We start from the raw sequence: 23,559 nt of genomic DNA, 5'->3' as shown, positions 1-23,559 counted from the left end.
TCAGGAGAAGTTTCCAAGGGATCGGGTGCTAGTAGCAGTAGTTTATGGTTTGGCAAAGCACATATGTCGCGGTACAAACCGTGCCTACCAGTACCAGATAGATGTACCCATGCATGTATCTAGGGTCTACCAGGATGGCAATAGGATTGCGCAACCGGCGGAAGAAAAGGGAGGCATCAAATCGTTGCCGCCGGGGAGTCCCTGTCCGGCCACGGGGAAACGAATCACTAGTTTCACCACGGGGAAAAGGGAGTCACGTTCACTTCACGTACACGCACGAGAACCGATGGGGAAAGGACGTGTGCCTGTAGCTAGCTTCAGCAAAAGACGCAGGTAGCTAGCCTTGTATACTTGCATGTACATATATTCGTTTTGCAGAATATATGGTGCAGCTTAATCAGCTCGTGCTATACAGTTTTTTTAGAGAGAAATTTCCAATCATATTCATCAATTAGTACATAGAACACAAGAAGTAATAAAAATTACAATCAGGTCTATGGACCATCTAGTGACGACTACAAGCGCTGGAGCAAGTCGAAGGCGCGCCGTTGTCATTGCCCCTCCATTATCGAAGCCGGGCAAACCTTGTTGTAATAAAAAGTCGGGAAGTCGTCGTGCTAAGGCCCCAAAGGACCAGCATACCAGAGCAGCAACCATCGTCGATGAAGAGAGTTGTAGATCGGAAAGATCAAACCTGGAACCACATGAACGAAGACGAACAAAAACTGGATCCAAATAGATCCAGCGAAGACTAGCACCGACCGAATCCCATGAGATCCGACGGAGACACACCTCCACACATCCTCCGACAACGTTATTTGCATCATCGGGACGGAGATAGGACATAGGATACATTATTCCTACCTAGGGACATCGCCACCGCCACACAGCCCCAACCAAGATGTTCAACCTAACAAAAACGAGAACGGAGTCCCTTCCGCCGGCGGGTGGCCGAGATCCTCCGCACCTCCACAACCCAAAGGCCGCCGGAGGTGGGGCGGATCGATGGCGGCGCCGACGAGCGGACGAAGAACTGTTGATCATTGACAGTAGTACCTGGCTAGCTCAACCTAATAATCATCTTGCTAGCATTAGCAATCGATCTAGTGGTGGATGCATGTAGTAGTACTGTATTATCATCGCGAAGCATGCTGCAACCGTCAGCTGACTACACGATTGACCAACCGATCGTGGAGAAACATGCTCGCCCCCGACAAAACATGCCCCGCCCCGGCGGCCGGCCGGAACAATAATCCCACGGCACACACAAAGCTTATAATTTGCCTATAGTTAAACGTACGTCAGCCAACCACTTATAACTACCGCGTAACGTGTACCGCATTATCACTAATAGTATGTTTTTCATATTGCAGAGGCCCGGGGGTTTAATCTCCTTTTCAAAACAAAAAAAACTAATATGTTTTTCCACGGGAGGTGGAAAGAGAGAGAAAAAAAACGGGTCTTTTTATTTGACCGACCGCCTGAGCTAGATAGCTTGCCTGCTAAGATTTCACGGTGAAATGAAAGCTGTTACAGGCCACGGGCCGGCCGGTCGATCGACCGGCGACTTGGCCCGAAGGAGCTACGCCGGTCGCACGCGTGCTTCGGCCATGTGTTGGTACCTGGCGGTACGTGTCCGGCTGGCCCCAACCGACTCACGTGTACACGCGCGCCCGCTCTGAAAAAAACACGTAACGCGTCCCGGTCAAAATCTGCTCCGCTGCCTCCCTCCCTCCCTTGCGTGCGTCGTCGCTAACCCAGAACCCAACCCAACCATCCCAATCACGACCTCACCAAACAAACCATACAAAACCCGAACGAGTCCACCCCCTCCAACTCCAAAACGCAGCTTCGCTCCCTCGCTCGCTCGCTCATATTTGCATCGTTTCTTTCCTGCCTGCCTGCCTGCTCCTCTCTTGCTATCTACTACCTCTCGAGTTTTATATTCCCCCGGCCCGGCCCGGCCGCCGAACCGGTTCAACGCGGTGCGCGTGCGTGTGCTGGACCCGGACGCCGGCCGCGAATATAAGCGCGCCAGCCCACGGCCTCAGGTCGGAGGACACTGCCCCGCCCTGCTCTCCACACAGCACACAACGGCGCGAGAGAGATCACACACACAAACACAAACACCTACGCTCGCACACAGGCTAAGCTAGCAGAGCCGGCAGAGGGCGGCGCGGCGGTGATCACAGGGCGCGCCCCGGGCACGCACAAGCGAAGGCACACCAACAATCCGAGTAGCATCTTCTTGCGCAATGAGATCAGGGAGCGCCGCGGCCGCCGCCGTAATCTTGTCTCGACGGCTCGGAGCCGTGTTGCTGCTGGTGCTGCTTCTGATCGCGGCAACGGCGGCGGCGGCGGAGGGGAGCAAGAGCGGGAGCGGCGACGGCAAGGCGCACAACTACGAGGAGGCGCTGCGGAAGAGCCTGCTCTACTTCGAGGCGCAGCGGTCGGGGCGGCTGCCGCACGGGCAGCGCGTGCCGTGGCGCGACCACTCGGGCCTCACCGACGGCCTGGAGCAGGGGGTGGACCTGGTGGGCGGCTACTACGACGCCGGCGACCACGTCAAGTTCGGCCTGCCTATGGCCTTCACCGTCACCATGCTGTCCTGGAGCATGCTCGAGTACGGCGCCGACGTCGCGGCGGCCGGCGAGCTCGCGCACGCGCTCGAGGCCATCAAGTGGGGCACCGACTACTTCATCAAGGCGCACACGCAGCCCGACGAGCTGTGGGCCGAGGTACGTACGTACGCAGCACTCCACGAGCCGGCCGACGGCGGCGATCGTGCGTCACCTCCATCCATGATCCATCCCCTGGCTAGCTCATAGCTGTGTTCAGATACGATCGATCATGACATGCAGCATGAGATGAGACCGACCGGTTCCAAGCTAGCTGTTGCGCACGCAAGCCAGCGATCGTTCCAAGAAAGAGAGAGACCAATTCAATTATGCACACCTTGCTAGCTTGTTGCACTTTGATCAATTAGATTCTTCATTTACATACTATACAAAATCTTTTATGTACGAATAACAATTATATAGATATAGGAGTATTTTCTGGTTAGGGGAGAAAAGAAAAAGGTTCTTTTCTGGTGAATAACAACAAGCGTGTTAGGTAGGCGGCCAGTTTGATTTGATGAACGTACGTACCAACGAACGGCAGCACTAAACTATTTTCTCCCACACATGGCGTGCATATGTTTCACAGCTTCGTTGGTCGTCCATGATGCACCAGAGCCGTCGGATTAATCGCCTAGCTTTTTCTTGAACAGGTGGGGGACGGCGACACGGACCACTACTGCTGGCAGCGGCCGGAGGACATGACGACGTCGCGGCAGGCGTACAAGGTGGACCGCGACCACCCGGGCTCCGACGTCGCCGGCGAGACGGCCGCCGCCATGGCCGCCGCCTCCATGGTCTTCCGCAAGTCCAACCCGCACTACGCCCACCTCCTCCTGCACCACGCCCAGCAGGTAACACCACGCTGCCTCATGTGCATACACACAGCGTGTACGTTGACGTAGTGCTACATGCAAAGTCTCATGTGGAAAAATGAGAGAAAAATATCGGTGCGAGTTTGGAGCATAGCGTACGTAGCACCAGTCTGTCTGCGTACCGGATTTTGGAACGTAGCGTACGAATATTGGTAGCTTTTTTTTTTACATGGATATTGGTAGCTTTGGTCAAGGGGCGCCGGTCTTTTCATGGGTGTGATACTGTGATATGAGGTGTGTTCTTTTCTTGTGCCCTGTGCCGCACATGCCAAGTTGCCAACAGCTCGACACGATCGACGTCGATCGATCGGGCGGGAAAACGGAGATTTTTCTCTTCTGTCGGCTGGCTGCCGTGTGGGGCCGGGGCGCAACCTCTATCTGGTGGACGGGGAACTTTCCATTTGCCGCCTCCGGCCATGATTAGGTGGCCAGTTCAATCCCATGTTGAACCAGCGGCTTAACTGGGAAATTATTAGGAAGCGGTCGTCGTGTCATCATGTGCTAATTGAACCGGTCCGTATTCACACCCACTGGCCTGGCTTGGCTACCTACCTGCCGCTTTTCAAGTGTCAACTATAAAATGCATCAATGAATGATACATACATATGCAACCTTAATTATTCTTAGGGCTTTTTCTTAATTATTTTTGGCTAGTAGTTTATGCAATCTTACTAGTTGTTGGGTGTACGTGCACGTTGGCTGATGTTCGCTTTTGTGAACGTGCGTGCAGCTGTTCGAGTTCGCGGACGGGTACAGGGGCCAGTACGACAGCAGCATCGCGGAGGTGAAGAGCTACTACGCGTCGGTGAGCGGGTACAAGGACGAGCTGCTGTGGGCCGCCCTGTGGCTCCACCGCGCCACCGGCAAGCCCGGCTACCTCGACTACGTCGTCGACAACGCCCACGACTTCGGCGGCACCGGCTGGGCCATCACCGAGTTCAGCTGGGACGTCAAGTACGCGGGCGTCCAGATCCTCGCCGCAAGAGTAAGCCCAACATCCACAGAGCGCACTATGATCGGCAGACGGTCATCGGGTGAACGATCACTGACGAAAACGGCTGCCTCTTGGTTAATTTTCAGCTGCTGCTGAGGGGAGAGCACACGGCGGAGCAGAAGAGGACGCTGGAGCGGTACCAGGCCAAGGCGGAGCACTACGTGTGCGCGTGCCTGGGCCGGAACGCGCAGGCCGGCGGCGAGGACGCCAACGTGGAGCGGAGCCCGGGCGGGATGCTCTACATCCGGCAGTGGAACAACATGCAGTACGTGACCAACGCGGCGTTCCTGCTGTCCACGTACGCCGACTACCTGGCCGAGGCCGGCGTGGGGACGGTGACCTGCGCCGGCGGCGAGACGGCGGGCGCCGGCGAGGTGGCGGCACTGGCCAGAGCGCAGGTGGACTACGTGCTGGGCACCAACCCCAGGGGCGTCAGCTACCTCGTGGGCTACGGCGCCAAGTACCCCGCCAGGGTGCACCACCGCGCCGCCTCCATCGTGCCGTACAAGCACAGCAAGCAGTTCATCGGGTGCTCGCAGGGGTTCGAACACTGGTTCGGCCGCCGCAGCTCCAACCCCAACGTGCTCGTCGGCGCCATCGTCGGCGGGCCCGACCGGAGGGACCGGTTCAGGGACAACCGGGACAACTACATGCAGACGGAGGCGTGCACCTACAACACCGCGCCCATGGTGGGGATGTTCGCCAAGCTCAACCGGATGGCGAGGGAGGAGAGGGAGCGGAGAGCTGCCACGGCGAGAAGCGGCACGGCGGCCGAGGTGTAAATGGATTTAGATAGGTTATAGGTCTCGAGGGGGCTGTACAATTTTCCCCATTCTTTTGTTCATTTCTTCTCCTTCTTTGGAGGTTTCTTGATACACAGGAAGGATGGAGATGGGTGTAGTATACGAGAAAAGAAAAAGGGCTGGAGGCATTGACGTGCAAATGTAAATTCGCTGCCTGTACATACGAGAAAAGGAAAATGAGAATTCAAGTTATATATCGATGATTCTAGTTTGCTTAGTTGTCTACGCTTGGGTATGTGATCGCTCGTCAACGGGTGTTTGCCAATTTTAGTGGCAAAGGGTAGATCGATCAACAGCAAAGCACGAAAGAAGGCCCAGAGCACCACGATGTTATTCTTCTTTCTTTCTGAAAATCTACATGTAGGTAGAGCACTCAAACATAGTTATTGCAAAATAAAGAGTTCCTATTAAAAAATGTTTTAAATTTTGTTTTATTGTTCACCCAAATGCATGTGAGCTCAAGAGCAGAATTGAATTTCCAACGATACATCCCCTTCACAAAGTGACCAGTTTTTTTCATAGCTCCCTATACAATCATTCGAGATTCTAGTCAGGGTCTGCTATCTTTTAATCACTAAAATTTGAATCAGGGAACACATTAACTGATGCCCATAGGACAGCAAGAGAAAAACCAGGATATTAAAATCCAACGATGAAGCAATTACACAAAGGTGGCCAGAAGAACACAACCGATATGAACAAGAATGCTCAAGATTTCTCGTGCTAATCAAAGAATCACGATCCAGATCACTTGCATAGAACACCAAGCATATCACCTCGAAATAAAAACATGAGTCTCGTGAGGTCAAAAAGAATGGAAGGAATATAATACACCAATGGGTGAAAAGGATACATTGCCAGTTTGATGGAAGACTTGCAAGTTACAACAACAGAGTTCAGAACCAAGATCAACTGATCTGTGGTAACAAAATCTCACAGGCCGAGAGAGCATCAGACTGATCAATATAGCAAAATGATCGCGAAACAACCACCGTAGATAACCTACATATTTCTATAAACAACTGAGGTCCTCTGGATACACACCATTCATGCGATCTCTCGCCAGCTCTCTATTCTTCATTCCAATTTGTTTTCCCATCACTATCAGGTGGGAGTGAGAGCATGCCATGAAAAATATGATTCTCACATATGCCAATCAACATGCTTAGTATTTCGGCGGTGCAGGTGGCAACCGGTTTGGTGTGCGTCGGCTGCCTGAATTGGCACCGTTGGCATCCCCATTTTCATACCGCCGACCACGACTGTCAGCACTTCTCGATCTCGACTCGTTCTGTGAACTGGATCGGTCGGCAGAGCCATTTGCTGCAGCACTGAAGGCAGACCTCCAGTCCTCACCTGACTGGCCAGGACTCTGTGGGCCACTCTCTGCAAGTGATGTTTCATTTCGTCAGGGTAAAGGTTTGGTTTGTGCACCAGGAAAGCAGAATAAAATGAAGAAAAAAAAACATCCCAGGGGTATTACTAATATCTTTAATCACGTTTCAGAATAAAAGGTGCATGTAAATTCACCTCTCCTTTGCCCCTTCATTTATTTTCACCCTCTCCTACATAATCTCCTTTATTTTATATCTGGTAGTATCCCTTTAGATGCATATTTTATCTTACTCAGTCGGTGATAACTACTAATACAAAATAAAATACAATCGAGATAATTTCAAACCAAGGAAAGAATGTTTAGCAACTCGAAACTAGCCTGCTCACGAGTGGTGACCACAAGCCCCCTGAACCTAACGCAAGCATATTGCCCCTCCTAAGTTTTGGCCAAAGATGTGTGCCGCCACAGCCCAACCTCGATATAACAAATCTGAGCTTTGAAGCAGGTACTTCTCCTAGTGTATTCCAGGTTTGTTTGCATAGAGAACAGGTCTGAGGTTTTTTGCAGCCGCTATGCAAAACTAGTGAAAGGTGCACCCATTGTAAGTAGCCTTCAAGAAGTGCTTGTCCAGGTGGCAATGATATGAACAACCATCAGCTAATCAGAAAATTGGCATACAGTACAAAGAAATTAAAGAACATAAATGATCTTTGCTTGGAACAAATAACCAGTGCGGATGAATTACTTTTGAGGGATTTTAATGCTTAACTTCTACAAAGCCATTAGTAAGTTCTAGATATCATTTGCATCGACCGATATCGAGGTTTCGGCTGGCTGCTGATACTGAAGTACTCCCTCCGTTCCAAAATAGATGACCCAACTTTGTACTACAAAGTTGGGTCATCTATTTTGGAACGGAGGGAGTACCTAAGAAGCACGGACACGGGGAAGGAAAGACGGGGATACGCATACGGGGACACGGGATACGGCTTTTTTCAAAAATAGCCATTCGGGGATACGGCAGGATATATAAGTATTTAGAAAATAAACAACGTGTAATAAAGATATAGTGGTAAATTTTAGATGAAAGATTGTTATTTAGTACTGGACATATATTGCCTCTTTTTTAGATGAAAGATTTTTTTTTCTTTTGAGGATCACATGGTCACTCAGAGCTCATGTAGCTCTCCACTCAGAGCCCACAAAGGCCCAATTCCAGGAAACCCTACACAAGTGCTCCTCCAGCTGTTCCCTATCCCGTGCTCCTCTTTCCTCCCTGTCCCAGCCGCCAAGATCTGTAGCAGGAGATGAGACGACCGCTCCTCGCCTGTACCTTCTTGCTCGTCTACAGCTTCCCTTTCAATCCACCCAAATCTTCTTTCCCCCTGCCCGGAGCTTTTTCCTCGCCTGCAACCACCTCGCCTTCTCCTCTCTGACTGGATCTTCTTCCCTGCTAGCAACCGTCGAGGTTGCCAGCTCGAGCGTGGCATCCGTCAGAGGAGAGCTAAGCAGCGTCGTGGTCGCTGGAGGCCGGCTCCCGAGTCCCCCAACCTATCCCCTCCGTATCTATGCCGTATCCCGATTTGTTTCTCTTTTTTTTATTCAGAGAAGATGGGATACTGCGGGATTCGCGTATCCCGGCGTATCCACGCGTATCCCCGTGTCCCCCCGTACTAGAACGGCAATACGGCAGTTTCTGCCGTATCCATGCTTTGTAGGTACTACCTCCGTCCTGGTTTATTGGTCCTCTTCGTATTTTGTGCCAAAATTTGACCATAGATTTAACTAGCAAAATGTCAATGCATGTCATAAGAAATTATATCGTTGGATTCGTATTTAAACATAGTTTCCAATGATACTATTTTTTGTGACATGCATTAACATTTAGTTAATTAAATCCATGGTCAGAATTTGGCACAAAATACTACCAGGACGGAGGTAGTATGAAACAGATAATTGAAATAACCCGCTTACCCGGACCAGAAGTATCATCAGAATATGATGCAGCTGCAGCTCTGTTATCATGGACGCTGAGCTGACGAGTAAGTTTTGACAGGAGAGTCGATTGTTTTTGGGCCTTTTCCCGTCTACGTTTAGCATTGTGGTCCTCTTGGAGAAGTTCTTCAATCCTTGCATTGCTTTGTGAACTGAAAGTGAAAATTGAGACAGCGTTAGCAACACTACAACACATTATACAAAGATAGTTAAATAGAGTGACAATGGAACAGGCACACACTTTTTCAACATTTCTACAAGTTCGGAGTAAGAAATGAATAATGTTTCAAGTGGAAGACAGTATTTTGGGTAGGTAGCTGGGAGGGATTTGCACCATGGCCATCGCCTTATTTCTAGTTTGGATATTTCATGCCCCAAAATGCAATGAATCAAATATAAAATAAAATAAGAAAAATAAAAATAAAAATGTTATGTGAAGAGTTCTGCGGAGAAGGGTTAGCAGCTGCTCACCTGCAAGACCCAAGTGTGAATGGGACCATCACATGATTGAGCTTTGCAGACTTGGGTTTAATCAAAACAGTGTGAATAGCATAAATAAACAAGGGCAGACTATCAAGTCACAAAAAATGGTTAAATAGCAAAACCCAGATGAGCTATACTTGGGTTGGTGAATATTAGGTGTAGGCGTGCGACTGCGGAAAGTGATTGGAGCCAGAACGGTGTGAATCAATTGGATCGGTGCATATCACTTTGTAAATAAGGATGCAACTTTTTAGTCGTGAAGCATTTCCCAGTATAAAATACACCTCATAAAAGTAACATAATTAGAAGGAAAATAAATATAATGAAGCTATTCAAAATGAACCTACCCATTAGTAGCAAGGACCCATAAGGCCTTAACTGCGAGTTAAACTAGGGTTTAGGTAGGAGTACACAAAAGCATTATGGTTCTTCCAACTGGGTGGTCCATTTTTCAGTCAATTGGGTAAACGAAAGAGGATACTGATGAATGGACAAGTGGACACGGAACCAAGGTATCAAATTTTGTTTCAGAACAAACAGAGAATCCAACCTTATTGAGCTGTACAGCTGGTTTAGCATATCTTCCTTTGCTTTCTCCACTTGGCAAAGCACAATGGCCTGATCAATTGATCATGCATCAGATAATGAATACCACATTTAACAATGTTAAAATAAACGACAGGGGCAAATATACCTTTGGAACATTTGCTGCCAGGCTGTTCAACACAGCCTCAACATAACCGCGAACTTCTTGAGACATCCATCGGAGTTCTTCTTCAGGATCAGCAGGCCTCCGGGCCATCGTATCCTTGAGAGAAAAGGTGTAATCATGTGTCATTGGTTGTAGAACAAAGCAACAACAAGAGGTGAGCTTTTGTTTGATAAGATCACACATTGAAATGAGAAACATGCTAACTCAAAATAAGCATGAACACAAGACAGTTCACAGAAAATAAGCTGAGGCAACTAACTCTTGAAAGTAAGTTCTAAAAGCTTAACGGTGGATACTGGAAAAGGACACAACTCAAACATAGTGTGGAGCTTACAAGAGATCCATCTGAATGGCTTTGTCTCATGGAACCGCCCTCAGGAGTATTTGAACTCTTGACAGACCCACCTTTGCTCTGAATAATACCTTTTATCTTCTTCACCCATTCAATCTTGTCAGCCATACTCTCAGCCTTCAATACAACGGCACTATGAGCTGCAACATGAAATAAACATTAATGCGGTAGAGTCAGAGTAAACCTTGAGATAGTTGGTTTAGAGGCAGAAACCTTTCAGCACAGTTTTGTAGGCAACCCTGTTAGTAATCTTAAATACGAGACTTGGGCCTTTCTCTGCCCCATTCGCCTTCTTTGAATCCTTAGAAGTTTTAGAAAGCTCTTCCTCCTCTATCTCTTCCAGGTTACATTCCTGAATCACACGACATACTGTTACTACAAAAGTTTATATGACAGCTCCCATAGTTGTAGACATGATATTTCTAAGTCCAAATATCTTTTTAAAAAAGTTTTAAAAACTGGAACTATCCACGATGACTAAGAAAACATTTACTGTGTCTATTACAACCAAGAATGGTAAAGTAATGCATCACAGATTACTCAATGTCAAGTAGAACAAAATGAACATGGTAAAATATATAATCAAGCACACCTCTAAGACAATGACGCCTCGAAAATGCCTCTCCTCTTGTTTCTTGGTGTAGCCAAGCTGGACAGGGAAAGTTCAAAGTAAATGACACCAACCACCTCAAATATTAAAAATCAGCAGAAAATGTCAAGAATAGTATCAAAAGATTGCATTCAGAAGTTCAGAACAGTTGAGACTAGTGGGCACCAGGACAGATTTATTTACCTTTCCACTCTTCTCATTTAGGACAAACCACCTTTTGCTCCATTCATTGTTTTTTGCACTCTTTTTCAATAGGTAACCTAAAGAGAGAAGAAAACATATGCTTGTGTATCAATAAATCAAACCCAAATTACTGGAAAAGAAATCATCAAAATCATGTAATTTGTTACATCCTTATGCATGCATTGTATACTAGACAATGGAAGATTATGTCAGAGTAAGCATGGAATTAACAAGCGGCCAAAAAGGTTGATTCTTATCAAAAGGCTTATTTCATTTTACTAGATAAAAAATGGCATGGGAGCTACGTCAGATAAATATCTGTGACTTCCAGTTTTAATCATAGTCGCATATAAGCAAAAGTGCTAGCAAATTGTTCTGAGAAAAGCTAAAGTTGAGCCAAACTACGGTGCAGTATTATACCTGCAGTTATTTCGCCGCCAGGACCAGCAACCTGCAGATTAGGTCCCTCTTTGGTATCTTTATCTTGCTGATTGGATTTGTCTTTTGACGACTTAGCTTGCTCCTAATATGAAATACAACCAATGTAAAGTTATGAACAGCCAGACCAACACAAATATAGGGTGATCAATCTGCATACAGTTTTGTAGGTATGCAGATTCATGCAAGCAAAGACGCAGAAGTGATACCTTGTTCATCATGGCTTGCTCAGCATCTTGTGCTTTCTTAGATGATTTAGTTTTCACCTCCTCCTCACGGCGCTGCCTTTCCATTCTGTGAATAGCATGCCAAGCAAAAAGATAACTTAACTATGTGAATATGATCATGAAAGCTCTGAAAGGGCAGCTCAACTTATAGACTGCTTATAGTACGACATATCATTACAAGTGAGATCAATCTTTTTAACGTAGAAGTTAAAAAATGAAGTAGTGCACTTTATTGTGTCGCTTTGTAAGGAAAAAGATTCAGCATTTTCACAGTATAATTTAGGTTGCTAGTGCTATCTCTATTTGTCACTAATATGATCTAACATTAGCTTTCTCTGGTTTAAAAAAATGAGTTAAGAATCTTAAAAACTTCCCTTACCAATTTACCAATAATAGGAAAATAGAAGTAGAAAAAACAGATTACTTGCCAAAGTTATACTTAAGTTGATCAAATAAAATGAAACCAATTACCAACATATTTGTTAAGGCCCCAGCTAACCTTACCTTCTTTGTACTAAACGGATGAAATGTTGTGGGGGGACAAAGGCACGCTCCATATCAACGAGCGCAACCACCATCTTTTTCGCGTCACTTTTGAATGTATCCAACGCATTAGATGCAATTGTAATGATCTTGCCAAAAGAAATGGTGGAATGTTGTGATCAGAACTAATAAGTAAGATTTATGTATACAAACAGTAAAAGGGGGAGTAAGTTGATACCTCGCGTTTGAACGGAGGATATCTTCCGAGCCCTGGCGTGCCATTTGCAGTGGCATTTACTATGTCTAACAATACACGGTGTACCTAGTTTAAGAAAACTGATATATCAGAAGCTACATAGACAGTACCCACCAATGCAAAATATACCTATTAGGCTGAGCAAGCCTATGTTTGTATTCAAGCTTGGAACTTGCCTCCTTAACTTAACTCTACACACATGGGTACATTATGGGCTTGAGCTCCGATTGATAAGGCTTGAATATATATAGTGTCCATTTGAGCCTAGCTCAACCCCATTCTATAAGCTTAACTGCTTAAGGTAATTACAAATGTCTGAGCCCAAGTGTTTTGCTCTTTGGATAGTTCTAATACTAGTGTATTGACAAACATAATAACTGGTAAGCTACACAAACAGTTGCATATTTGAGCAAGGAGCATTTTACAGATAAAACATAATACTGAATATTAGCAGGGTACAAATAGCTCATCAAGAAAACTACATTGTTCTTCATCCAAAGGCATAACATATGTCTAAGCCAAGACATACCTCTTCAACACATAGTCGTGATGGCTCCTTTGCCATTTCAAGCACTCCTTTAATCAAAGATTTTAAACCTTTCTCCGGGGATATCAAATATGGTTGATAACCATCAGCTTCCAAGACAATCTAGAATATGAAGAGAATGATTTCCATTGTTGGCCAATATAGTATTCCACTCTAGTATTTAATATAGAAGAGCTTTTAGATTTACCCTTTTGACATTGTTCAGATCAAAATGCCTGTCCAACGGAAGCTGTTTGATCCTATCTGGAAACTTGCCCTCGAAACTTGCAACAATTTTCCAACCAGACCCCTATTGATTGAGAACAGCACAATGAATTGTAATCAGTACTTTACTTGACAAGTACTTCCTCCGTCCGGAATTACTTGACGCTCAAACGGATGTAGATACATCCGCTTGAGCGTCAAGTAATTCCTACATCAGCTTGAGCATCAGGTAATTCCGGACGGAGGGAGTACTAAATTAGGTATAGACAATGATCATAACTCAAGCTTATTACTAACCTCACCAGAAGTAACATGAGCGAGAAACTTATCTTCAAATTCTCGGCACAGCTCCAAAGCAACAGCCCTGGTTCCTTCCGGACTTTGTACCATCGATTCTCCAAGCCTTGCAAGTTCATCTTTCACTACCTGAGACTTGCCCTGAAGCCTGACAGACAGAGCAAGGGTACAGTTATTTGCAAAATTAAACACCAGAAATCACAATGAGGTTATTTTTTATACATAAAAGACAAAAGACAAGAAATATCCATGTTTCATGGTGAACTGATGACCAATTAAATTGATAAATAGAATGGATGGCTAGTTGAGCAGAATAGTTCAGTGGCCATAGCAAATTTCTGTAAGGAGTTTGAAAGATGGTATACTTTAACATTTCAGCTTCAACATATAGGTCATGATGCTTACCCAGTCAATAAGTTAGGTAGCCGCACTTTCATCCGCTTACGTATCTGCTTAGCAATGGTATCAACAAGAGCAATTCTTCCCAGCTTATTCTGAGGAGCAGTGGTTAAGATTGATTTAAGGCTTTCCGCCTCAGCTCGCCAGGCTGTTTCCAGTGAATTCTCAGACCCAACTGACCCTGATTGAGCTGACGCAATTGCAACAGATTGCCCTATTAAAGCAACCCATTCAATTTCAGCTGCTGTGCGTGGGCCTTTATTAGACAAAATGGCCTGAACACATGCAACTGTTTTTGCATCTGATGCGGCTTGATCGATTTTACTCAAGACACCTATTGTTCTGGTTCCTACAAGGACAAGAAAAGACATCAGTTGCTATGAAGAGAGTGACTGTGCTTTTCTGGAGGATGTATGATCAGATTCAAATGACAGACCCTCTGGATCAATATCCCTCGCCAGTTTAAGAGCCCGGGATGATGCAACCTCAGGGGCTTGCATTGCTGGTATCACAACAATCAATATTGCATCATTGTGGCCAGCGAACTCATTAATCTGAAATGTTAACAACAGTATGTTAACATGAGATTATAGAAACATGATAGACAACATTGCAGTTTTGCTGCTTCTCTTCCACGCTGTAAGCGGATGGGGAGGGGGAATGAGTAGCATAGTTACGCCAGGCAGTAAGTGATTCTCAGTTCAAGTGCATAACATGCTGTCACTGATCTGATATTCCAGCCATTCCTATACGTTAAATATTATTCCAGTTTATATTGGTTAAGTTGATGTACAATGACACAATCATATTTTAACCACAAGGATTATGGATATTCAAAAGATTGGTCAGGCGTTGCTTACTACTTGAGGGGTAAGATAAAAAATACTGTGTGAGCAGTACTCACTGTTGAATCATCAATAACTCGTTGGTCTATGCCAGGTAAATCAATCAACTTTAGTGGAGGAGCTGGAAAAACAAAGAGAGATACAGTGAGAAATCATTTGCAAAGGAAAGATAAGGAATTACTGTCTAGCATGTAGCACAACTCTCGGATATTGAACTGGTATTTCCGAATCAGATTAATTATATGCAGCTGGCATTCCGAATCAGATTAATTGCACCATTGGAAAATTAAGAGAGCGCACTTTTGAGTAACTAGTAATAACCATACCAGAACACGCTAGATTTGAGTACTAATTGGCACCTTCCACAATCTTAAGGTCTTACCACTTCAGCTTTAAATGGCACATAAAACTTAAGCTATCAATACCAATGGAAACAGTTTGGAAACTTGCTCAAACATACCATACCCTCAGGAATGCCTGACTATACAGCTTCAACTAGATTAGCAACATTGCCCAAACTACTAGAGTAAACATGTGCGATCCAGCGACAAACCTGTGCTTGTCCGCAGCTTGAGGTAAATCTCATCAGTCCTGCTCCTCCCGGGTCCGGTGGCCTTGCTAAGCCTATCCTGCAGCGAATGCCGGAGCGCACCTGCACGCCAACACAACCACAAAGTGTCACCAAACTGAGCACACCGACCAACCGCGTACATTGCCAGATCTGGCTAGCCAGGGGGAGATCTCACTCACTCGAAGAAACCTGCTGCGACTTGCTGTCGATCTGCAGGACTATGGACTTGGTGCTGAGCCCCGGATCCCTCTGCAGGTCGACAACTATGGGCGCCCGCGTGGCCCCGTTCTCCCCCGTCGGCTGCAGCACACCAGCCACCAGTACTCAGCACAAACGAACGCCTAAAGCGGCGGAGGATAGCGACAGAGCTAGAGACGAACGAGGCACTCACCAGCACGGGGTGGCCGATGAGGGAGTTAAGCACGGCCGACTTGCCGGACCCCTGCACGGAACAAAACCGGATCGCGTCAGATCGGGGCGCGGGCGGGGCGGGGGCGGGAGGGAGGGTTCTGGGGCGGCGGCACTTACGACGTTGCCGAGCGCGACGGCGTTGAGGAAGGTGGAGGGGCGGCGCGGGGCGGCGTCGTCGGAGGGGTCGTCGTCGGCGAGGAGCGAGGCGGCCTGGCGCATGGACTCGGAGAGCTCGACGAGCTCGACGATGGCGTCCATGGCCGACGACGACATGGGCGCAGGGATCTCGAGGGGCTGGTCGGGGAGATCTCGGGGTGGGGTGGGGTGGGGGAGCTGCTGCTGTTGCGAGGAATTTGGAGGCGGACTCCTGCAAACAGTTGGAATCCGCCGGGCGAGTGTAGGGGGGGCTGGGAATGGGAATGGGATTTGACACGCGCACACGGGGGAGGGGAGGGGGAGTCGTTGCGCACTTGCAGTTACGCCCCTGCTTTTCAAGTGACGGGACCACCCACCAGTGAGGTGCGGTGCGGTGGGGTGTGGGACGTTTTGTTCGTTCCGTCGCGTCGGTCGGGTTTGGTTGCAGATCTGGCTCGGCAGTGGAGCTCGGCTCTACGCGGAAACGGGCTGGGTTACGTTTCAGCCTGCTGCGTGTTTTTTTTTTTTTGCAATTCGGGAGCTTTATTAATTATTACTCACAATCTGAATAAAATGCTACTGGTGAATCTGAAGAGGAAATGCTACTGGTGCTGTGACTGGCAAATGTATGTGTTGATATTTGACACGGTATATTAATTGCACATAGATACTTAGGTAAGATTTTTTTGCGGGTTATTTATATGATTAGGGCGGACATTGTTATTTAGGGACAGTTTTTTTGGGCAGCTTAAAAAATAAAGCTGTCTCTCCCCAGCTTAGAAATAAGCCGCCATCTAATTTTTTTGAGAGAAGGCGATTTGTTTTCCTCAGGGAGGCGATTTGTTGGCGATCTAGGGTTTGACTGCCGCCGCCGCCAGCCCGACGCCTGTCCTCGCATGAAGCTGGAAGAATACTCGACGCGTTCCCTCGCGTGCTGCTTGCCTGCCCTTCTGCCTGTCGTCTGACCTCGCGGGGCTATGGGTTCCCAGTGTTGGCGAACCTGCTGCCCTCATGAGAGAAGAGGAACAGCTGATTTAGCCTGGTTATTTGTTCTTGTGGTCTGCTACATGGCTGCTATCAAGGATCAGTCACCTGGTTAGCCTCGTGAAGCTGATAGTTTGTCCCGGCGCGCGTCTCGCGAAGCCGGTATTCTGCCCCGGCGCAACTCCGCTGCCTTTCAAGGCGTTGTGATCGGTTTTCTGTCCCTCAATATCATTCAGATTACGACAGGTTTTGTTCGTCTGCTAAGTCAACTAGTTACAGAAACAATGAAGCTCATAAGTTGGAATTGCCGGGGTCTTCTCGGTGCCCCGACAGCTCGCTCGCTTCTGGATATCCAGAGGCAAAATAATGCAGATGCGTTTTTTTCGTCTGAGACGCACCTGGACGAGGATAAGGCGGAGGCTCTGATGAGGACGATGGGAATGGATCACAAGATTGTGGCACCATGTCTCGATGGCAGGAAGGGTGGTTTGCTATTAGTCTGGAAGGAGGCGAGGATCTACTCCCGGACTACTACCTTTAGCTGCATTGATGTGTCAGTGGAGGAAAGTGATGGCAGAATGTGGAGGTTAACGGGAGTGTATGGTGAACCAAACTGGGACAATAAGGAGAGACGTATCAACTCTTGCGCGATCTCCATGCTCAGTCCACTCTCCCGTGGGTGGCGGTTGGTGATTTTAATGAGATTCTATTCTCGTCGGAAAAGGAGGGAGGAGCCCCTTGGCAACACAGCCGGATGCAAGCTTTTCAGGACGCGCTCATGGACTGTTCCCTCGAGGATATTGGTTACCATGGTGATAAGTTCACCTTCTTCAGAGGAGGACTAAGGGAACGGCTCGACCGAGCGGTGTCGAATGCAGACTAGATGGAGATGCACCCATTATGCGGTTTGAGTAACTTAAAAATGGGCAAGTCGGATCACAGACCTATCTGCTTGGATACTGGGTATTTGGCAGGTGTAGCTTCGCCGAGCCCTAGTGCCGGTCGCGAGTTCGAAGCGAGATGGCTAGCTGAAGAAGCGATTGAGGAAGTGGTAAAAACTGCATGGCTAAAGGCGGTTACTCGTGGGCTCTGTCCTACGGCCAGCGATAAACTTGCTGCTGTCCATAAAGAACTTCATACGTGGGATCGCAAGGCTCTGAAGGGACCACAACACAGGTTACGTTCAGCTCAGCGGGAGCTAGATATGCTCATGAGAGAGCCATATAGTTCAGAGGTGAAGGCAAAACAGCAGGATCTCTCGATGTTGATAGAGAATCTCCTAGGGCAGGAGGAGATATACTGGGCCCAGCGTAGTCATGCGAATTGGTTGCGTCGCGGTGACCGGAACACCAAAAAATTTAACCAGTTTGCTTCGGCCCGTAGACGCCGTAATTTGATCAAGAAGCTGAAAAATATTAATAATGATTGGGTTGAGGGTAATAACCTCAAGCCCTTGATTTTTTATTAATCTCTTTAATACTAACGCAGGGTTGATTGATGATGGCTTATTATCCACTGTCAAGCCGGTGGTTACACCGCAAATGAACGCACTGTTGATTGCACCTTATACAAAGGATGAAGTAAAAGCTCTTTTCCAGATAAGCGATTTGAAGGCCCCGGGACCGGATGGGCTCCATGCGATTTTCTTTAAACGGTTCTGGCATATTGTAGGTGATGAACTTACAAAGGAAGTGCTTGATGCAATCAACAATAAGAAGATTCCGGATGGGTGGAATTCCACAAATGTGGTGCTAATCCCAAAAGTGGACAGCCCGGAGGTAATAACCCAGTTCAGACCCATCAGTTTATGTAATGTGGTTTACAAAATAATTTCGAAGATGCTAGCCAACAGACTGAAGAAAATCCTGCCTGAGGTAATTTCCCCCACCCAGAGTGCCTTTGTACCAGGCAGGCTAATCACTGATAATGTGCTAGTAGCGTATGAGTGTTTCCATTTGATAAAAAAGAAAACCCATGGCTCTAATGGAATCTGTGCAGTTAAGTTGGATATGCTAAAAGCTTATGACAAGGTAGAATGGGGTTTTCTGCGACAAATGATGATTAAGTTGGGATTCCATACCCAATGGATAGAACTTATCATGGAGTGTGTTTCCTCGATAAGCTATAGAATCAGATTCAATGACACTGAAACGGAGGAATTCATACCAGCCAGGGGCTTGAGACAGGGGGGGCCCTATATCCCCTTATCTGTTCTTGTTTTGTTCTGAGGGGCTGTCGAGCATGCTATCTTTTGAGGAGGAAACAGGAGGTAGTGAAGGTATAAAGGTATGCATGGATGCCATCTCTTATTTGCAGATGATTCCTTGGTTCTGATGAAAGACTCTAACCATAATGCAAACACTCTTAAGAGGGTTCTTGACACGTATTGTGCTAGCTCAGGACAGCGGGTGAGTACTGTTGGAAATATGCCCTAGAGGCAATAATAAAATGGTTATTATTGTATTTCCTTGTTCATGATAATTGTCTATTGTTCATGATATAATTGTATTAACTGGAAACCGTAATACATGTGTGAATACATAGACCACAACATGTCCCTAGTAAGCCTCTAGTTGACTAGCTTGTTGATCAATAGATGGTTATGGTTTCCTGACCATGGACATTGGATGTCATTGATAACGGGATCACATCATTAGGAGAATGATGTGATGGACAAGACCCAATCCTAAGCATAGCACAGATCGTGTAGTTCGTCTGCTAGAGCTTTTCTAATGTCAAGTATCATTTCCTTAGACCATGAGATTGTGCAACTCCCGGATACCGTAGGAATGCTTTGGGTGTACCAAACGTCACAACGTAACTGGGTGACTATAAAGGTGCACTACAGGTATCTCTGAAAGTGTCTGTTGGGTTGGCGAATCGAGATTGGGATTTGTCACTCCGTATGACGGAGAGCTATCTCTGGGCCCACTCGGTAATGCATCATCATAATGAGCTCAATGTGACCAAGTGTTTGGTCACGGGATCATGCATTACAGTACGAGTAAAGTGACTTGCCGGTAACGAGATTGAACAAGGTATTGGGATACCGACGATCGAATCTCGGGCAAGTAACGTACCGATTGACAAAGGGAATTGTATACGGGATTGATTGAATCCTCGACATCGTGGTTCATCCGATGAGATCATCGTGGAACGTGTGGGAGCCAACATGGCTATCCAGATCTCGCTGTTGGTTATTGACCGGAGAGTCGTCTCGGTCATGTCTGCATGTCTCCCGAACCCGTAGGGTCTACACACTTAAGGTTCGGTGACGCTAGCGTTGTAGAGATATTAGTATGCGGAAATATGAAAGTTGTTCGGAGTCCCGGATGAGATCCCGGACGTCACGAGGAGTTCCGCAATGGTCTGGAGGCGAAGAATTGTATATAGGAAGTCCAGTTTCGGCCACCGGGAAAGTTTCGGGGGTCACCGGTATTGTACCGGGACCACCGGAAGGGTCCCGGGGGGTCCACCGGGTGGGGCCACCTATCCCGGAGGGCCCCATGGGCTGAAGTGGGAGGGAACCATCCCCTGGTGGGCTGGTGCGCCCCCCTTGGGCCTCCCCCTGCGCCTAGGGTTGGAAACCCTAGGGGTGGGGGGCGCCGCACTTGGCTTGGGGGGCAAGCCACCCCCTTGGCCGCCGCCCCCTTGGAGATTGCATCTCCTAGGGCCGGCGCCCCCCAGGGGCCCTATATAAAGAGGGGGAGGGAGGGCAGCCGCACCCCAAGCCCCTGGCGCCTCCCTCTCCCTCCCGTGACACCTCTCCCTCTCGCTGAGCTTGGCGAAGCCCTGCCGAGATCCCCGCTGCTTCCACCACCACGCCGTCGTGTTGCTGGATCTCCATCAACCTCTCCTCCCCCCTTGCTGGATCAAGAAGGAGGAGACGTCGCTACTCCGTACGTGTGTTGAACGCGGAAGTGTCGTCCGTTCGGCGCTAGGATCATCGGTGATTTGGATCACGACGAGTACGACTCCATCAACCCCGTTCTCTTGAACGCTTCCGCTCGCGATCTACAAGGGTATGTAGATGCACTCCTCTCTCTCGTTGCTAGCATCTCCTAGATTGATCTTGGTGACACGTAAGAAAATTTTGAATTTCTGCTACTTTCCCCGACAGTGGCATCATGAGCTAGGTCTATGCGTAGATTCTATGCACGAGTAGAACACAAAGTAGTTGTGGGCGATGATTTGTTCAATTTGCTTACCGTTACTAGTCTTATCTTGATTCGGCGGCATTGTGGGACGAAGCGGCCCGGACCGACCTTACACGTACTCTTACGTGAGACAGGTTCCACCGACTGACATGTACTTGATGCATAAGGTGGCTAGCGGGTGTCTGTCTCTCCCACTTTAGTCGGATCGGATTCGATGAAGAGGGTCCTTATGAAGGGTAAATAGCAATTGGCATATCACCGTTGTGGCTTTTGCATAGGTAAGAAACGTTCTTGCTAGAAACCCATAGCAGCCACGTAAAACATGCAACAACAATTAGAGGACGTCTAACTTGTTTTTGCAGGGTATGCTATGTGATGTGATATGGCCAAAAGGATGTGATGAATTATATATGTGATGTATGAGATTTATCATGTTCTTGTAATAGGAATCACGACTTGCATGTCGATGAGTATGACAACCGGCAGGAGCCATAGGAGTTGTCTTAATTTATTATGACCTACGTGTCAATGAAAACGCCATGTAATTACTTTACTTTATTGCTAACCGTTAGCCATAGTAGTAGAAGTAATAGTTGGCGAGACAACTTCATGAAGACACGATGATGGAGATCATGGTGTCATGCCGGTGACGAAGGTGATCATGCCGCGCCTCGAAGATGGAGATCAAAGGCGCAAGATGATATTGGCCATATCATGTCACTTTATGATTTGCATGTGATGTTTGTCATGTTTACATCTTATTTGCTTAGAACGACGGTAGCATAAATAAGGTGATCCCTCACTAAAATTTCAAGAGATGTGTTCCCCCTAACTGTGCACCGTTGCGAAGGTTCGTTGTTTCGAAGCACCACGTGATGATCGGGTGTGATAGATTCTAATGTTCGCATACAACGGGTGTTGACGAGCCTAGCATGTACATACATGGCCTCGGAACACAAGCAAAACACTTAGGTTGACTTGACGAGCCTAGCATGTACAGACATGGCCTCGGAACACAAGAGACCGAAAGGTCGAACATGAGTCGTATAGTAGATGCGATCAACATTGAGATGTTCGCCGATGATGACTAGTCCGTCTCACGTGATGATCGGACACGGCCTAGTTGACTCGGATCATGTATCACTTAGATGACTAGAGGGATGTCTATCTGAGTGGGAGTTCATTAAATAATTTGATTAGATGAACTTAATTATCATGAACATAGTCAAAAGGTCTTTGCAAATTATGTCGTAGCTTACGCTTTAGTTCTACTAAGATATATTCCTAGAGAAAATTTAGTTAAAAGTTGATAGTAGCAATTATGCGGACTGGGTCCGTAAACTGAGGATTGTCCTCATTGCTGCACAGAAGGCTTATGTCCTTAATGCACCGCTCGGTGTGCTGAACCTCGAGCGTCGTTTGTGGATGTTGTGAACATCTGACATACACGTTTTGATGACTACGTGATAGTTCAGTGCGTAATGTTAAAACGGTATAGAATTGAGGCACCGAAGACGTTTTTGAAACGTCGCAGAACATATGAGATGTTCCAAAGACTGAAATTGGGATTTCAGACTAGTGCCCACGTCAAGAGGTATGAGACCTCTGACAAGTTTCTTAACCTGCAAACTAAGGGAGAAAAGCTCAATCGTTGAGCATGTGCTCAGATTGTCTGAGTACTACAATCGCTTGAATCGAGTGGGAGTTAATCTTCCAGATGAGATAGTGATGGTTCTCCATAGTCACTGCCACCAAGCTATTAGAGCTTCGTGATGAACTATAACATATCAGGGATGGACATGATGATCCTTGAGCAACTCGCGATGTTTGACACCGCGAAAGTAGAAATCAAGTTGGAGCATCAATTGTTGATGGTTAGTAAAACCACTAGTTTCAAGAAGGGCAAGGGCAAGAAGGGATACTTCATGAAACGGCAAATCAGTTGCTGCTCTAGTGAAGAAACCCAAGGTTGAACCCAAACCCGAGACTAAGTGCTTCTGTAATGAGGGGAACGGTCACTGAAGCAGAACTACCCTAGATACTTGGTAGATGAGAAGGTAGGCAAGGTCGACAGAAGTATATTGGATATACATTATATTAATGTGTACTTTACTAGTACTCCTAGTAGCACCAGGGTATTAGATACCGGTTCAGTTGCTAAGTGTTGGCAACTCGAAATAAAAGGCTACGGAATAAACGGAGACTAGCTAAAGGTGAGATGACGATGTGTGTTGGAAGTGTTTCCAAGGTTGATGTGATCAAACATCGCACGCTCCCTCTACCATCGATATTGGTGTTAAACCTAAATAATTGTTATTTGGTGTTTGCGTTGAGCATAGACATGATTGGATTATGTTTATCGCAATAGGGTAATTCATTTAAGGAGAATAATGGTTACTCTGTTTATTTGAGTAATACCTTCAATGGTCTTGCACCTGAAATGAATGGTTTATTGAATCTCGATCGTAGTGATACACATGTTCATGCCAAAAGATATAAGATAGTAATGATAGTACCACATACTTGTGGCACTGCCATTTGAGTCATATTGGTATAAAACGCATGAAGAAGCTCCATGTTGATGGATCTTTGGACTCACTCATTTTTGAAAAGATTGAGACATGCGAACCATGTCTATTGGTAG

The 23,559-nt window shown here is 46.9% G+C and overlaps 2 protein-coding genes across 2 annotated transcripts; one reads left to right on the top strand and one right to left on the bottom strand.

Annotated features, from left to right (window-relative positions):
* The first annotated feature begins 1,855 nt into the window (after positions 1-1,855).
* LOC123145546 (endoglucanase 7) lies at positions 1,856-5,508 on the top strand. The gene is made up of 4 exons (XM_044564977.1): positions 1,856-2,738; positions 3,272-3,472; positions 4,224-4,478; positions 4,574-5,508. Exons 1-4 carry the CDS (start codon positions 2,256-2,258, stop codon positions 5,267-5,269), a joined length of 1,635 nt encoding a protein of 544 aa, XP_044420912.1. The 5' UTR covers positions 1,856-2,255; the 3' UTR covers positions 5,270-5,508.
* Positions 5,509-6,116: 608 nt separating this feature from the next.
* LOC123145545 (dynamin-2B) lies at positions 6,117-16,097 on the bottom strand. The gene is made up of 22 exons (XM_044564976.1): positions 15,757-16,097; positions 15,620-15,670; positions 15,408-15,528; positions 15,211-15,309; positions 14,717-14,778; positions 14,249-14,366; positions 13,819-14,161; positions 13,414-13,561; positions 13,100-13,201; positions 12,895-13,014; positions 12,348-12,431; positions 12,131-12,258; positions 11,609-11,693; positions 11,382-11,484; positions 10,962-11,038; positions 10,761-10,817; positions 10,382-10,520; positions 10,151-10,308; positions 9,799-9,912; positions 9,655-9,722; positions 8,601-8,773; positions 6,117-6,676 (listed from the first exon to the last, which is right to left on the bottom strand). The coding sequence occupies exons 1-22, from the start codon at positions 15,910-15,912 to the stop codon at positions 6,456-6,458; spliced, it is 2,727 nt and encodes a 908-aa protein (XP_044420911.1). The 5' UTR covers positions 15,913-16,097; the 3' UTR covers positions 6,117-6,455.
* Between the last annotated feature and the right edge of the window lie 7,462 nt (positions 16,098-23,559).

Source organism: Triticum aestivum, chromosome 6D (genome assembly GCF_018294505.1).
Source record: "Triticum aestivum cultivar Chinese Spring chromosome 6D, IWGSC CS RefSeq v2.1, whole genome shotgun sequence".
NCBI classification, from domain to species: domain Eukaryota; kingdom Viridiplantae; phylum Streptophyta; class Magnoliopsida; order Poales; family Poaceae; genus Triticum; species Triticum aestivum.
Note: the sequence above shows the minus strand (reverse complement) of the source record. Positions and strands in the feature narration are given on the sequence as shown.